Source organism: Denticeps clupeoides, chromosome 7, assembly GCF_900700375.1.
Source record: "Denticeps clupeoides chromosome 7, fDenClu1.1, whole genome shotgun sequence".
Lineage (NCBI taxonomy): Eukaryota > Metazoa > Chordata > Actinopteri > Clupeiformes > Denticipitidae > Denticeps > Denticeps clupeoides.
Window position 1 is genome coordinate 9,758,891 of NC_041713.1, and position 18,278 is coordinate 9,777,168.

The 18,278-nt window shown below is 40.1% G+C and overlaps 1 protein-coding gene across 1 annotated transcript; it reads right to left on the reverse strand.

Moving 5' to 3' along the window:
* Positions 1-8,350: 8,350 nt before the first annotated feature.
* Positions 8,351-18,234, reverse strand: LOC114794776 (beta-1,4 N-acetylgalactosaminyltransferase 2-like). The gene is made up of 12 exons (XM_028987550.1): positions 18,196-18,234; positions 17,418-17,525; positions 17,203-17,247; positions 13,162-13,302; positions 12,971-13,071; positions 12,142-12,179; positions 11,802-11,982; positions 11,621-11,707; positions 10,293-10,474; positions 10,067-10,210; positions 9,417-9,645; positions 8,351-9,278 (listed from the first exon to the last, which is right to left on the reverse strand). The coding sequence occupies exons 2-12, from the start codon at positions 17,516-17,518 to the stop codon at positions 9,097-9,099; spliced, it is 1,431 nt and encodes a 476-aa protein (XP_028843383.1). The 5' UTR covers positions 17,519-17,525; positions 18,196-18,234; the 3' UTR covers positions 8,351-9,096.
* Positions 18,235-18,278: the final 44 nt, after the last annotated feature.

An 18,278-nucleotide genomic window follows, 5' to 3' on the forward strand; every position in this document is an offset into this window, starting at 1 on the left:
ATGCATGAATCACAGATTAAACTGAATATTATGACCCTCCTTTGCAAAAAAAAAAACAGTGGAGATGTGGACTCCATCATTAGCCACTGTAATAACAATTTTATATAATAATCGTCCTCTTTAGATGCCTGAAGGGGTTCCACCTAAACAGCTATTTAGGTGCTCTGTTAAGGGATATAATAATCATGGCGTCTCCACTGAGGAAAGCGTACATTATCCAAAACATACAGAAGGGGGAGTTAGAGCAGCTTGGATGGTGATTGGGATGGTGTGTCAGTGAACGAGAGCGAGGGGAAACGGTGCTGCTGGAATGAGGCACACGGAGGGTGGAACGGAGATAGCTGGGGTCTGCCATAAATGGTTTTAACAGATGGGGATTTTTCAGAGGAAAAATAGAAACTGGTCCAAAGAAATGCGCTACTGAACACTGAGATGGACTGGTATGAGTGAAAGACGTCCCACATGCATTATGCCTCAAACTGTGTCCTAAAAAACGGCATCCACAGTACCCCTGTACATCAAGCACTTCATAAGCACATGGCATTTCTTCAGCAACGACCCAACCCCCTAACTAGACACACACTCACACACACACACACACACACACACACACACACACACACACACACACACACACACACACACACACACACACACACACACACACACACAGGCCCTTCACTTGCTTATGCTTTGCAGAGAAATAATAAGTTATCAGTCATAAAGTATGACTGAAGTTAATGACAACGACAATAATAACAAGTTTTAACTATAAATAAATGCTAAGATTCAAATGAAGAGAAAATTCTGATCAACATCCTCTACCAAGGTTTGCTAATTAATTACATATTCTAATTAAAACAATGCATACACTCCACAATTAATTGAATGCGAAGTTTACATGTTGATTAAAGTGGGTAATTTTTTGTTAAATGTACTACTTCATTAATTGCTTACAAACTATTATACAGTGAACATTAAATGTTAGAGTAAGAGTAAGAGTAACTAGAGTAAGGGGGACATTTTCAATGTGAAAATGTAGTTTTCAATCACCAGGTGGTCACATGTTGAAACAAGCATCCTCCTTTATATGACCTACCCAACCCGCCCACAAACACAACCACACACACGCACACACACACACGCACACACACACACACACACACACACACACACACACACACACAGTCTCTCGTTGTCTCTGGGACCTGTCTTTACCTGCCTGTATGTGGAACGCATACAGGCTCAAGTTCCCTGGTTTAGCTAAATCACCCCCCATCCCTTCCCCTTCCTGTGTCTTTCTCTATCTTTGTCTCTGGTGGTGTCCTCTTTCTACTGTGGCTCATTTAAAATAATTTGAGACAAATGAAGACATTGTTGGGGGTGTATTACAGTTTTGCATTTGAAGCATTTCAAGGTTAACCCTCTCTACTCCACCTTAAACCAACCCCCACCTGACCACAAACCCCAAATAAGCTACTGTGCTAGAAAAGCAGAAAATCAGAGATGTGTTCAAGATTGAATAAATAAAGTTTGAATAAAGTTGCTGGAAAATAATGCTGATTATTCTGAAGGTTAATTCGAGAGGTTCGTGACCATGTTTGGTACAATGCTAGAAAAAAAACCTTTTTTAAAATTAAGTCTTGCCAGGACTACGAACTAAAACACATAATTTAACTGTGGTTCATGCTGATACTGTAAATGTTTCCTTACTTTCCTCATTGGATGAAATGCACTTTGGCAACTGAGATGAATAGATGAATAAATGAAATGAAATGGTGTTTATCTGCTACCTTTAATTTACTGTAAATATTAACAAGAAAACCCCCTTATCCTATCAGATTGCAAAATATGAAAAGCCTTAAGCTGTTGCCCTTATTGTTCTATATGCTAATTTCATAATTAATTAATCACTCTGCATATCACCTTCCTTATTTGAAACAATATGCATCTTCATCTAATAATCTTGCTTTTTAAATTATCGGCATTCACACCTTAGTTCGTGTTCACACTTATGGAAAGAAGGGAGAGAGAAATGTGTAGTGCATTGTAGTGCATTGTAATGTGTAGTGCATGCAGAGAGCTAATAAGATGATCCTCTCACTTCTGCAGAGACCAACTTCTACCGTCCCAGAGCCTCGGGAACATGATCTGGTGTTTCGATGGAGGCAACTCATCAAACTGCCTGGAGCTCAGCTCTAATGGAGAGGGGTGCATTGTGGGATTCACTCAGATCAGGGTTCGAAATGACTTTGACCTTCAGAGCAACAGATAAAATAAAGTGAAAATCCCAACAAGCAATCTTAATGACGTCATGCGTCTTTAAATGCCTAAAGGCTTTAAAGGCACAAAATGCTCTTTTCATTGTTAGACATACAGCTACGGGGCTGCAGGCTGCTTTTTTACACTGATGGCAGATATGATGTGGTGGGTATAACAGCTGTGCTTAGTTCTTTACGCTACCAAACATAATGTTCAACACAAGCATTCTTTAAATGAGAGAAAACATTATTATGTAAGTTTTATGGCCCCATTCACTGTTTTCACAAATGAGGGCCATAAAGTCGGTAATCGTTCATATCATCTAACAGCTAAGCGAAGGCCAGCACACACACCCACACCAGAGTTCTGGTTTAGTTGGGCTTTCGCAGCACTGGTGCCCCACCCTTTTTGTCATGCAGTGCTACTTCCCAGGGCACTTGAGGTCAGCTGGGGGAGGTACGTAAAGAAAATGGGGGAATTGTGAAAAAGAATGATAAGAAGAGCACATGATGAAAATAAAAAAACATGTTTCTTCAGAGTCTTTGAGGCAGTCTGGTGTCCACTATGTGTCTCACTGAACAGTAGCTATACAAATACAATCCTTCAGCACACCGAGTAGAACCCTCCAGAACTTACCGCTGGAGCTACTGAGCTACGGACGTCAAGAAATGAAACTCAAGAGCAACAAGAGGAGCGAGATGGGAAGAGCGTTCAGATTGTTTCCTACCAGACCTCAACTGCAGCATTGAGCTGGAGATCTCTGCACCACAAGCACAAGCTGTATGTTAATACACAGCTGGTCCTAGTACGAGAGTCCTATAAAATCTATGGTCATGAATAATCAGATGGTTGATAAATAGATTTCTTTATAGCTATCACGTTAGCTGCAGTCCTTTGTAGGTCTACAACAGTGTCGAATGTCACTAAATATCCAGCTGGGAGCTTCAATAAATCATCTGTCCTAAAAAAAAAATACTTACACACTTGCTACTGCAGCATGCATAAATTTATGGCCGTTTTCAAGTAGGTCCTTGTGTTACAGCTTTTTTTCTTTTTTTGGGAATGATGATCCGTTAAATGGCTTTAACAAACTTCTTAGACTTGCAGAGCTTGGCCCAGCCTTTTGGCCGTATGTGAACTCCTTCTGCAAAACGTTTGAGCTGCATTGTTGAATTGATTGGCGAATAATTCGGTGATCACTGATCACAGATGCGATTAAATTAAACCAAAACTGCAATAGTTGTTATGTAGGGGTTGCCTGTAGTTACGTGTGTGTGTGTGTTTCTTGCCTCTAATCTTTCGCACCATCCAGCTCGGGTTTGAAAAGGGATGCCCCCCTGTGGAAGACACGTCCGGTGTGGGCGGGAGGACAAATCAAGAGAGACTGCGGAGCAACAAAATTTGCTCCAGAGAAAACACAGTACCCCAGGACTGCAGCAGTGAACTCCTCACACCACTGCGGCAGACATGTTGCAGACACAGGAAAAGCAGTGCTAGAAACACATAAGGATGTGAGGGATTTGGGTAGAGGGGATGTACAGTATATCTCTGTATCAGATAAATAAATTTAATGAAAGAGAGACCAAATAAGGTGGTAGTTGCCTAGTGGGTAACACACTCGCCTATGAACCGGAAGACTTACTACCATTGTGTCCCTCAGCAAGACACTTAACCCTAAATGTCTCCGGGGGGAACTGTCCCTGTAACTACTGATTGTAAGTCACTCTGAATAAGGGCATCTGATAAATGCTGTGAATGTAAAAAAAATGTATGGTGACTGAGAAATGTTCTTTTTTTAGCCATTGAAATAACATTAAAATCCTGTCCAGACGTTGTTTGTGTTGTGAGTGTCTCTGGTAGTTGGAAATGTTTGTTAATGATGGAATATATGCATTATATATAGGAATTATGATGGTCAGTCACAGTGCAATATGATGCATTTAGTTGGGTTTTGATGCTTTGGAATTCTTTTGTGTAACTCAGAAACATCGTCCACCTCACTCTTGGTGTAGTTGTGTCACTACCTGCTAAACAGATAAATAAACTTGTGTTTTCATAATTCTCTCTTGATAATGTCCTGCATTAGTGTTTCTGTAGAATGGCATTAAGCATTCTTCAAATATCTATGAAAAAGCAGGTTCATCACAGTTCCTCAACACACTTGAGGAATTTTCTTTGCTTGGAGATGGAAGGTATACGATCACCAGTGACATAATTACAGGAGGCAATTGGAGAATTTGCCACTTTGCCTGTCTCAATTACAGTAATTATTTATTTGACATTTCATTTTTGGTGTCTACACATTTACACACACACAGACACACACACACACACACACACACACTGTATGTTACTGTGCATATATGTCCCTTTCCAAGAGCCTTAGCTCCAGTCCAGCTGAACATGTGGTGTGATTTAGCCATGGTCCAGAAGAAGAATTAGTATCTGCCACCAAGAATGCCCCTCCTGCACAGGCAACAGCGCCCCACAGAGGCCAGAAAATGCCAGTACACTGAGAAATTCCCTTTGGTGGAACATTCACAAAATGCTACGCAAAGTAGTGAAATACGTAAACACTAAAAGAAAAGTAATGAAAAGGGTCTCCTCGCCATACCCGATACAAGGCCACAGTTCTTTGGTGATGAAGCATTCAGTGCTGCTGCCACTGCTGTTCTGAAATCACACCTTTTCTTAAAGGCCCTTTAAGTATCTCTACTGCAGCCTTATGCACTATTAGTTGTTGTTATTTCTGTTGTTATTCAGACGCAGAGAAACACAACTAAGCATAAAATGAATTCGGATAGAAGGCCGGTATACACTCTTTGTACAGGCACAATGACTGGGTTGAAGTACATGTTCAAATGATTCAGTGAAAGTGAAGTGATCAGGAAATAAGATTTTTGCTCTTAATAAGGTTTCAGGGGGTAAAAACTGACATTAGGCTGCCATAGACTGTTAATCAGAGAGAGTGAAACCAGGATGGGAGGCCATCCTGGGGCTGTCCTCAAGCAGAGCAGCACATATTGGACACAGCTGTGGCGCCTTGGCTGCAGTGCAACTGGGAGACTCGACAGAGGGTCACACCGGCCAGCGCTGTGCCCAGGGGAGAGGCTCGTGGAGTCTATAAAGGATTCTAGACACCAGGCACAGACTCATCTAACACATATGCACACACACACACACACCCTCAGTACTGATGATATCATCTCTGATCTCCCGGAAGGGATTCAATGATTATTTTTTGATGCTATGTAGCGTCAGAACAGTCCCTTTTGGCACAGTATTTAAACGTGTCCACAAAAGTATGTGTTCTTTTCTGTAGAATGACTAACAGGCTCTTGGTCAGATGGTAAAAAAGTGAGAGAAAACAAAACCCTCTGAGCTATACATAGCCTGGCAGTACCCATTAAAATGAGTTTAATTGCACAGTGCAAAATGTAGGACGTGTCCATAATGGCATAGGCATAATCAAGGACGCTCCCACGCATCCACTGTGACTGGGCATGCTCAGTACACACAACGGTAGAGTGAAGTTTCAAATACAGTTCCAGAGCAAGAAAGAAGTTCTTTATGTGATCTGTGGTGACCTGCAGAGCAGATGCAAGCATTTTATAACTAAATTATTTATTCCTTTTTATTCACAATATATCAGCCAATCATTGGCCTTGTCATTTTGATCCTTTCTGATCACAAATTAATTTTACACTGATGATAAACAACTAGCTGAAAACATTTATACTCAATTTTGATATCTTCCAAGCCCCAGCATGATTTGTAATTTGGCTATTCACACTAGTATGTATGGTATTAAGTGATCACTGGGGGTATTAAGGTATTAGGATGCACAAAAGCAAATGAAAGAAAACGCACCAAATGAACATAAAAGTATATTTACGGCCACTAGAGAGCACTGTGTGCTGCACTGTCACATTATGGAAAGATCTGTGACTGACCATCTCAATGCCAGCTTCTCGCTCATTAACTCACTTTCCATAACCGCTATATACATATCAGGGTGACAGGAGCCGGAAACATAATTTGCATAATTTCCATTTGCATTTCCGGCATTTATCAGACGCCCTTATCCAGAGCGACCCTGTCTTGCTCAGGGACACAATGGTAGTGGGATTTGAACCTGGGTCTTCTGGTTCATAGCCAAGTGTGTTACTCACTAGGTTACTACCACCCATAAAGTCTGCTTTAAAGTGAAAAAACCCTTTCAGTAAAATTTTCAGCAAAATGACTGCTAACTGTGCAGTTTAAATATACTTGAACCCAACGTTTCCAGCTTGCAATCATTTGTGCAGTATAGAAATATTGCATTCAAATAAACAGGGCACCTTTAACTTTTTTTTCTTTTGTCTGTGCACATTGACTGCCATTACCATGAATTGTGATAATTGTGATGTACACAATTTGTATGCTTTATTTCCAAGGACTATCCCCAGGTTATTTATTGGTCTCGGGCTCCACCTAGAGACTGCTTTGCACCAACTCATTCTAGCCACAGAGAGACGGCAGCACAAAGACAGCATTCATCTGAGTCCTGGCCCAGTTGGTTCTGCGTTTCCCCAGGAAATGTCCACTCAGCTCAACAACTTTGATGCCAGGGGTTGTCCAAATATTCCACGGAAGAACAAGAAGGTTAACACCACACGCAGTGGTAAGCGGAGGCTACCAAGAGATCAGATTGGTTCTGTGGAACCTAAGCTGTTTTAACATCTAACAGTTTCATTTGTTTTCATGGCCATCTTGGGCTACCATGATCCATGGAACCCCATGAACCCCAGGAGGGGTGAATACATTTAAGTTAAAAAGAGCTTAATTTGTCCCTCAAGGGAGCACACACACACACACACACACACACAACACCAGCAGCAAGTTAAAATACATACACATGTAACTTAATCTAATTGTGAAGACATTTTCTGAAGAATTTATTCAGCATAGCGGTCTGGTTTGCCCTAAAGACTGTATCACTCAAAAATAAGTAAAAAGAATTTAGTGTCACGTCACTCACAAATAATTCCTGACCCTTTTTACAAAAGCAGAGTAACAGAGTTGTTGAACAGCAGTTGTGGTTTGTTTTGTATGGAGATATTTATTCCTGAATTTTGAAACTAAACTATCACACCATTCACAAATATATTTCTTGTTTCAGCAACAAATGTAACAAGATATATGTAAATATAATTTATAACAAATAAATGTAACATGCATTTCTCGACATATTACATGATGCACAAATGTCAGTACGGACACAATAGACCATAAGCAGCAAGTGAAAGTGCAGCAGGAATTGTCCACATTATGCCAACTTGCTTTTCAATGGTCATGAGCGAGCGTGGAAACTTTTGTTTAAATTCAGCTCAAAACTAGTTACTACCACAACAAAACACTGGAGGATATTTTCATTATATTTATGATGAGATTCCTTCCGAGAGACACGAGAATGCACAAAAGTAGTGCAATGTTGTCAACATTTAATCAAACCCTTGAGCATTAATTAAACTTTGGAGACATTTGATTGGCTTCCTTTTGAAAGAAGCGGATTTGTGCATTGAGCGTTTCAAAAATCCACAAATATATGGAAAAGTATTCCCAAACATGTACGATGCTTTGTAAATGCAGGTTTATCGGTGTGTGAATAAATGTACTGATATTCGTGCATCATGAAAAAAGAACAATGCATTTGTGAATGGTTTGCATTTATTTGTAAGTCATGAATTATATTTGTGAATCTTGCATTTTGAATGTAAACTATCTCCATAGTTTTGTGTTTTATAGTGGAGGCTGTTTAAAAAAAAAACAAGCCAGGGAGCAAACCATCCCTGAATCACATGGAAAATGTCTCACATAAATGTCCATTAACTGAGTAGCTCATATTTGGGCAAATTGTCCATTGTGAAGTCACCCTAGACAATGACGCAATCAGACCTGTCCAACTTGTTCCTGTATTTGCATTAGCAGTGTGAGGGAAGCCATGCAATTACAACGTGTCCACAACATGTCAGATTCACAAGCCGGATTTTTTTGTAGTTGTTTTGTCTCTCACTTTGTCACATACACAGTCACACACAATATGATATGCAGTGAAATGCTTTTTTATTATAGACTGACCGCTTTCAAAATTTCATAATTTTCTGTTGGAAATTATGTCAAATCCCCTTTATTTATATAGTGTATATGAATTAAAGTTTGCAGAAACATAGATAAAATCATTAACCGAAAAATACATTTACAGATTGTGATGGGTTGGCACAGCATAAAAAAACAGCACAATCGCAAGGTTGATGCACAGGCCTGGTTGGTTCCACTTCGCGTCTACAGACATGTTGTTGAGGTGAACATGTTGGTGGAATTGTCAGTAGGCTCATCTCAAGGTGGGATTGTTGAATTCCGGCCATTGTAAATGCTGGCCATGGATCATGTTGTACAGTGCCTGGCCAGCATCAGCTTGTCCGGGACTAAAAACAGCAGTGATAATATTAGGTGGGAAGCCAAAATGGCCAACGCAGAAGCACAAGGTCCTTCTGATTTGTCAGGATCAGGTTCGGAATGGGCTACTCAGGATCCGTGTTCGGACCAGATTTTTGTGTTTGTTTTCACCTGTGTTGGCCTGTTTAAAGCTGCCCTGTTTGTGTCTGTTCTCTGCCAGGTTGTTGTTTGGTGATGTTTCCCCTGTTGTTTGATCATGTAATAAATTTCTTTATCTTTGTCTTTATTATCAAATAAGACGAAAAAAAAAAACTTCACATTGTCTTCACATGGTCCATTGTCAGTGACATTAAATAACCTGAGATGCTCATTCAAATCACCAGCTACTAGAGCCAGTCAGTATTTGACACACTTCAGGTGGTTTTTAAAGTAGTGGTGCGCCAGTTTAAACTCTGTGTCTGTTTGACCTGGGTGGCGGAATCCATCATACTTCGCATTTTTCTGTCGCGTCTGGTGGCCAACCGCAAAACCATTGCAGGAGGCTACCATTAATTTACCCAGTCCATCCATGAAGAATTCTGGGTAAAGTTGGGAACATGCAAACATAGACAAGTGAGCAGGACTGAGTAAAGATTATGGCAGCAGTAAAATAGCAACAGCATGACAAAAGATAATTATGCAAAAAAAGATTTGTAGGTTTACACAATATGTCTTACCAGAATGAGCCACCCTCCTCAGCTGGGGGTCAAAGCCCACCTTGCGAACCGAGTCAGTGCGAGCCAGAAAAAAATTGACCACGCCATCAGTCAAAAAGCAGTGATCAAACCCTGGGATGTTGTGATACTTCCCTCCCTGGTTCCTTGACAAACAACCTCCTTCCTCCTCATCACCTTCCTCATATTCCAAAGTGAAGTAAAATCGTCCACCGTCAACTGACCCGCCAAGCTGTTCGTACACGAAGAAAGAAAGATTGACAAATCATTTCTGGGCATAAAATCAGAGGGCAGACAACCAGGCTGTGACAAAAATTAAAAAATTTTATTCCACATGGACATGCTTACATAAATTCTGTTTCAAAAATGAATGATATTATTACAACTTTACATTTTCAGAATTGTCAAATTGTCATTTGTCCGTCATATCACATTAGTGTTTCACTTAAAATACTAATTCAATTGAGAAGGAGGATTAAATTGATTTATTTATTGCTGCTGCACTCTGTCTTCTATGTATCATGTTCTATGTTCTGTCTACGTGGGAGAGGTTTTCAAGTAAGAATTTCATTGTGCTCTGTACACTGTACTTTGTATATATGACAATAAACTTGAACCTCAACCTCAAATATGATTTGTGATTCTAAACTTACCACATCTAGATCAGGAACTGCCTCCATGATTTCCACAAATTTCTCAATGTTGGTCTGATCAAGGAACTCATAGTCATCATCCACCCACAGAAAGTACTTGGTTGTGACCTGTGAGACTGCAAGGTTTCTGCCAGCAAACCAGCCCTAGACAATGCAATTGTTAAAACATTATAATATAAACTATGTCAGCTTTGAAGAATTCTAACTGTAAAATTGTAATACATACTTGACTTGGAGGCATGAAGTACTGCTCAATGCTGGGTCCCTCCACTTTTTCAGTGTCAAAGTTATCATCAGCGATAATGATTTTCATATCTGGATAGCGTCTTCTGATGCTTTTAATGAGGGCCCTTAGCTCCTTGTACCTCAGGAATGTTTTAGTAGTGATGGTTACTTGAGAGTTAATATCTATGAAGTCAAAAAGAGAATGTCACTGAACTGCTGCCATTTGTGCCCTCATTTGTTTTGCAAATATGCTGTTTTACAGTGGGATGTTGCTTTTGTGTTTAATGGAACACAAAGTCAGGAACAGATGAGGATTGATACACACTCACAAAACACATTTACATTTATGGCATTTAGTAAATGCCTTCATCAAGAACCCCTTAACAACCAGTAGTTACAGGGACAGTCCCCATCGAGCAAATCAGGATTTGGTGTCTTGCTCAGAGACTCAATAGTAGTAAGTGGGGCTAATCTGTATTTTCATTCTTTTATTATGCAATTATTATATTTATTTATATTTATCAGACACCCGTATCCAGAGCGACTTACAATCAGTAGTTACAGGGACAGTTCCCCCCTGGAGACACTCAGGGTTATTTGTCTTGCTCAGGACACAATGGTAGTAAGTGGGATTTGAACCCTGGTCTTCTGGGTCATAGGCGAGTGTGACTTTATGGTCGTCTGATAATTTAGTTGCCACCCTAATGTTCATCAAGATAGCTGGTGTGAAGTAAATGTTATTCCCCTTTTCTCTTTTATGTTGTTTGTGATCACATTAGAATTGTGTGTATAATAAAATTCCTTAAAGGCATCTTCATTGGAGTTCATTGGATTGCTGCATTAACACCAAGGTAAAGATTGAACCTTCTATAAATTGATAGAATTTATAATGATCATGGATGATCTCTGGGGACACGCCATTCATATAGTTTACTACTAAAAATTACTTCAAGACTGCCTCAGTGGATGAGAAGTCAATTAAGTGTCATTATTGATGAGTTATGAAAAATCATGTGCTTCTGAATCACTTCACAAATTGATTCATGAATACACATTTGGCTTCAATTCTACCCTACATTTGCATTTGCCATTGATAAAATATCAACCAGTGTCTGCATTTTTCTTTTGTGTGTGCACAGCACTAGCCTTTTGCATGGTAGGCATTTTTCACTTAAATGTAGCATGTAGCACTTGTGCTTTACATGGGAAGAAAAGGGCTAATAATGTAAATTAATCTCAGTAACCAAATAAAGATGGGAAAACAAGTTATGAATAACTATTTTTTTCTAATTATTTGCTTGGAGCTGAGAAGTGAACCAGTAAACTCACCATTGCCTTGGTCATAGAGAACAGGAACAGCAGGCCTTTTAATCTCAATGGGGAACATGGCCTCATAGTCTTCATAGATGAAATGGGCTGAGAAAATGTCAAGAACAATATGATTGTTTAGCTAGATTACCTTTATCTAGGAATCAACTCATTTGTTATAATCTGTCACATCAGGGATTACCCATATCGGTTGTCTTTAAGTGGTATATGCTGCTGGTGTAGGTAATTTTTGCAAGAATCTTATTTAGAATTTCCACACTGGTGACAGAGAGGGAGAGAACATTTCCACCCTGTCCCTCGATGACCTGGTTCATCAGGTCTCCATCCACCGACAGGACGCCCAAAGACACACGTAAAGTAACCTGAACACAGAGTGGGCAAAATTATTCACACACTAAGGAAAAGAACCCCAGCATTGGAAAATTGGAAGTTGACAGGGAAACATATAATGAAGCTGAAAAGAGGAAAATCAATAGTTCTGAGCTTCCACCAAGACTTGTTGCATGTAATGCTGTCCAGACCTTGTAAACTCCCCTTCCTTGAGAATTCACACCCAACCCTGTAAATATCAAGAACAAAAGATTTTTTTTTTTTCAAATTCCAATTTTTTTATTCTAATATTTTCTTTGCCCTTTGGTCATCATGAATAATTTTTCTGATTTGGAACCATTACTTATATTAAAGTAATGTAGCGAACGAGTTGCGTCATGGTGAGAGAAGAGAAAATGACACAGCTGAGCAGCTCTGAGAAGCCTTTTATTAGCAAGCACCTTTAGAACCTGGTACCAGCACATCAAGAGGTCAGCAGCAGGCAGACATTCACCTAGGATCATAATACACCTCCTGCCTGCTCTAGTTCCTTCCACTTACCACCCTAACGGTGGGTAGAAACTCACTACCCCCCAGAGGCGGCCACATGCAAATTAGCCCAGCCCTGTTGGCTGCCAACGCTACACTATGTTACTTTCAAAGTAATGTGTGATTTAAACATCAGATGTGATTCCAATGATGTAAAGGTTGTTTCACGGTGTTCTGGTCAACAACATTTTATATGTCTCAATGAGATTCAACAGACCCTTAAACAAACTTCCAGTGGAAACCTTGGGAAGGACTAATTAGTGAGACAGCCTATGCTGACTTCTGCTAATCGGATAAGTGTGTTCTCTAACCACTGCATATCAATGCCAAAAAGCTCATATTATGTGTATTTTTTGTTATATGAATGGTGGTGCATTTTTTCCATTTAATTAGTTTTTTAATGTTAATGTGCAGTGAAACAATAGTGAAATCTACATCTGTCCTTATTCCATTGAAGCTTTACAGTATAACTCATTATGATCAGTAACATACCTGGTATTGAGGTTATCTTTAGAGGAACAACAGAGAATCCGTGAGCTGGGTATTGCAGGGGTGAGTTGGATGGAGCAATCAGAATTTTGTCTCTGTGGATTCTAGTCCAGTAAACATCCCATTATAATTATGAGTGATTATGAGTGATTGACTCATCGCAGTCATATTGTGTAGGAATGCAGGAGACCAACCTCATCTGACTAGTCTTGTATTCCTTTGTTCGCCTTTCATCTGTGGCCTCCAACTTGTCCTTTGACACACTGCTTTTCAGATCTGGGATATTGTTCTGGCACAAGCACGGAGAGCCCATAAATCTGATCTTTTGCAGAATGCTGTCAGAGCCAACAAAGTACAAGTGTTTTAGTTGCGGTCACAAGTTTACCAATTTAATGTCATTTTGTCTTTTCAGTGGTTTCTGTTAACTGGTCTTTTGTACAACATATGTCTATAATAATAAAAGCCAATTTATGCAAAATATCTGCATAAGTAATGCTGAAGACTCTGTAATGTTATTTGTGATTCTTTGTGTCAGTGTAACATCGATTGGATTGAACAACACTCTAAACGGTGGGAAACTCCACAGAGCTCAGTGAAAATGCAAGAATCGTAGTTTTACACAGGGCAGGATGGTTTCTTGGAGCCATTTTTAAACAACTGGTCAGTACAAGTTACAGGGATGGTGTTGAAAAGAAGACCTCAGTCAGCCACAGCTGAAGGGAAATTGGTTAAGATACACAGGAACCAAGGCCCACATCTGTAACTGTCCACGGTCAAGTGAGTTTTCTGATCGACACCTTCAAATTTGATGACTGGAATAAAGCAGAAAGCACAGTTGACATATTGAGATTTACTAACGAAAACAAAACAGGGGAGCAGCCCAAGAACCACCCCAGGCGGTGGCAGGGCAGGTGCAGGCAGACACAGGACCCCCGTGAAACCAGCCCTGACAACATCGGGTTCCTCCTCCACCAGCTGAGAGAGTCACAAGACCAGGTGTGCCCGGGAAATCTGTGGCCCTTTCTCCACTTTCTTCTCGGACCTCCAGCCAGAAGGCCAGTGTCCCAGTACATTCATCCAGTACATCAAGGCCGAGGCGCAGAGACGGGCAGACAGGAAGACGAGGTGCAGGGATGGGCAGACAGGAAGGCCGAGGCGCCGAGGCGGGCAGAAACTGCCGGCAACGCTTCCCTTGCCAGACCTGGCTATGGAGATTCCGGCACGATTGGGAGATCAGCCCAGGACACCTAACAGTCCAGTACAGTGGTCTCCTAAAACTCCCACTTGTCCTCACTGCACTCCTCCAACTCACAGTTTCCCAGGAGGATGAGCGGAGAGGTCAAAACAGTCATCTTCATTGTCCAACGTACTACTCACGTTGTTTTTTGACACTAAGGACTATGCTCTACCAATTGCAATAAATATCCAGCTAGAATTACAGCAGAAGCTTTCAGAAGGCTACAAAAAATGCCTGATCAAGGTGCAACTTATAAAGCCCATTCAACCAAACACTACTGTATATGTATATATTTAAGCCTGTATGTATAATTAGTATTTTAGCAGAAAATTCAAATTACACACCAAATTCCTTTTTAAATCATTTTGGATATATATAATATTTGACAGAAAAACTACAGTTTAAAGAAATCACTGAAATCACTGAAATTATCTTGAAATTGATGCCCATGATGAGTGTAAATAAATGTCGGACCAAAACTCTGCAATTGCAAGTAAGTATATGGTTATTTCTGGCAATAACTCAATTCGAAGGACATGATCTATTCCCTTAATTTACATTTCTGACATTTATCAGATGCCTTTATCCAAAGCAAATTACAATAGGTAGTTACAGGGACAGTCCCCCTGGAGACATTCAGGGTTAAGTGTCTTGCTCAGGGACATCGTGGCAGTAAGTGGGATTTGAACCTGTGAATTTGTGGTAGTCTGGTTCATAGGTGAGTGTCCAAGTCACTACAAAACAGTCCAATCCTGTTCATGTACACCCGCAGGGCACGTACAGGGCAGAGCATTCTGAGACGGCGATGCTCTACATATATATATGTGGGGTCAGATGTCTGCTTCCGATCACCAGGCCACTTGTGCCCCCCTGGAGTTTGTCACTGGTGTGTGTGTGTGTGTGTGTGTATATGAGAGAGAGAGAGAGAGAGAGAGAGAGAGAGAGAGAGAGAATTATATATACACATGATCATATATAATGTGAGCATTGAATGGTTGGAATATGTTATGACAAAAGGAGAATTGTTGATGTGCAGCAGGCTCTAACCACTGTTGGTGGGAAAATACTTTCTTTGGTGACTATTTTAAAAAGATGGTTGCAAGATTGCTTTGGCATGTAATGGCTGGATGCACCACGGTGACAAACATCCTCTACAGCGATATGTGGACAGGCATGGTGGTCAGATGCATAACATAAATTCTTTCTTGCTTAGAATGAGCACATATCAATGCATAACATTGATTATGTACATTGAAAAAATGCTCAAGGTCCTTTTACATTTTTGTGTAAGAGAGATTCTCACCTCCAAAGCCAATTAATGAGGAGTGTGTTTAAGATCTGGTTCTGTGACCTTGATGGGCGCCGCTGTCCTACCCTGCGTCACCCGCAGTGGTATAAATATGCTTGTGAACTTATTAACGGGTGGGAGTTCTTCTTGCGAGTTCCCCCCATGGTCATGGTAAATAAACTTGGATAATCAATTCAATTGACTTCCTTTATTGCAGCTCCCCAGATGGGAAATCTCGGGGGAAAATAGGAGATCTGGTTACCCTAACTTGTTTTGCTTACTCTACACAACTTACTTAGCAACTTAAAGTCAACATACACAAATCATTAAACACTAAATATTGCAATCAACTGCTTAGTCACCACAAGAAGCGTCAGATTTTGAAACGCTGCTATAATTAAACAAACTTATTGACAGTTCCTGGTGTGGGTGGCGAGCGTATAGGCATGTAGGGCATTTGTGATACATATTTTGAGCGACATAAAAACATTAAAACACATTGCAATTTAATGATCCAAGATCACAATAACCTTCAGATTTCAAGCTACAAATAAGAATAACACACACTTAAATTATTATTTATTTTCCAAAGCCACAGGGAGCCACAGTGCCAACCCCTGGACTAAGACATGGTGATTTCCAGGGGGGTTCAATGTCCCTCAAACCAATGCCTCCAAACTTTGTGGTAAAGATTGTAGCCATGTGTCCTTCCAACTAACCAACGGACCATTGCATTGTTTACTTGTATCATAATTGTGCAGAATTCATGAAGAGTACCTCACCCCTTATGCCATCTGGCCATAAATAAAAATAGTCATTTTGCCATGCAGCCCTACCATTTCTCAGTGCCTTTCTTGGGTGTGTATTGATACTGTAACACTGCAGTCATGGTCTCAATACAATAAATGTACAAAAATCAACTCACTTAATGTAAAGGTGTCCAATTCATCTTCTCCTGTTCTCCTGTGAGGTCTTTCCTTAAATACTGTGAAAACGTTTCTCCAACCACGAGATCTTGTTTATAAATGGCATATACTAATATGAGCAATTCAATTGTAAGAGTTATGCAGAGACCATAAAAATGACACCTATATTAACAAAATACATTCTACATGATATAACCATACATTGTAAAATGTTTGTGGCTGTGTATTGAATATATTTTTCTGTTTTGCCTATTTACAGAATGTGGAGCTCCACTCACAGTGATGCTGAGACAAAAAGATCGTCCCCTTACACTGAGCATAGGTTGATGGGAATTGGAATCTATAGCCAATCTCTTCACCTGTGTTGCAACTTTTGAACCTAAAGTCCCCTCATGGTCCCAATGACCACATCCTCCCAACAGTTCTCGTTGATATAACCTCTATATTCCAAAATCTTTTTTTGTTCAACACTCTAATAATAAGATGTTTGTAAGAGAAGAGTCAAGATTACAAAAAATACCAAACACATTAACATTATACTCTCATGATATAACCTACGCTGGAAAATATAAACCTTAAATCCCCTACTTGGGGTGCGGGGGGTGGGGGTGTGTGTGCATAGTCAAGAAGGAGAAGGAGGGTGGGGTGGGCCTGACTGACTGACAGAGAACCAAGCAGAGAAGGACTGCAGGAGGAGATCAAAAATTAAGGGACACAGAGGAACAATCAATCAATCAATCATATCCATCAAAGCAGTTTGTTTTTTTAATGAAATGTTACTTACCTTGCATTCTTTATAAAAGGAATGTTGTCATAATGCTCTTTGGACCTTGATTTGAAACAGAAGAACAGAATGAGTGACATGTTCCAGTGGAGAAGAGAAGGCGCTCTCCTTCGCAGAAGTGATTGTTGTTCACACCACATATCGACTTTTTATATATAATTTGTATTCAATACGTACATAAAATGTGAAAGCGATCAGAAGAATCTGTGTTTCACCTGATGTCGTAGACAGCTGATTGGTTGCTTTTGATCAAGTATATTAGGATGGTCAAACAGAGTAAAAAAGACAGAATCGTGAACAGCTTCATTTTATCCATTTTCCATCTAGGAAAGAAAAACTGAATTCAATCCACACTCAGATTGATAATGTAGTCATTTTTAAAATTATATTTACAGAAACATGTCTTTAGATCTCGGAAACATGACGTCACCGATAAAACAGTGTCTGTTTCACCTAGACCAGGTAATTGTGTCTGATTTACCCAACAGGTTACACACACACAACACAGACCCAACGCGAACAGAAACGAACAGGGCAGCTTTATACATTCGACACAGGTCAAAACGATCAGGGAACATTACACAGGACTAACGCGAAACTAACCCCTTTCGGGGCGGATTGCATTGTTTCAATAATAATATTAATAATAATAAGACGTTGGGGTGGCACAACTACTATAAAAATATATTTATTATACTGATTATACTGAACAGATTTTTATTATACAGATTATACTGAACTACACTGATTGTGGTATCGCAGTGTACAGCATGTGCTTAATCTGAAATATCTAACGAGTAATAAAATAACTAGAAGAGTTAAATGCGTGCTCTATGGCTGAGGGAAACCCACTTGTCGCACGAATTAAAAAAAAATCGCAGCAATCGAGCAGACGGATTCAATAAATACCACAGTACAAGTAAAAATTAGAATTATGAACCATCTAATAATACTTCCAAAAAATTGAAAAGGGGAGTGAAGGAGGTGACTTGCCTGATGCTTCTTCCTGCTGGGCAGCATGCGTGTCGCTTCATGCCGGTAAATACCGCGGAGCAGGCGGCCCGCCCGCTTTTATA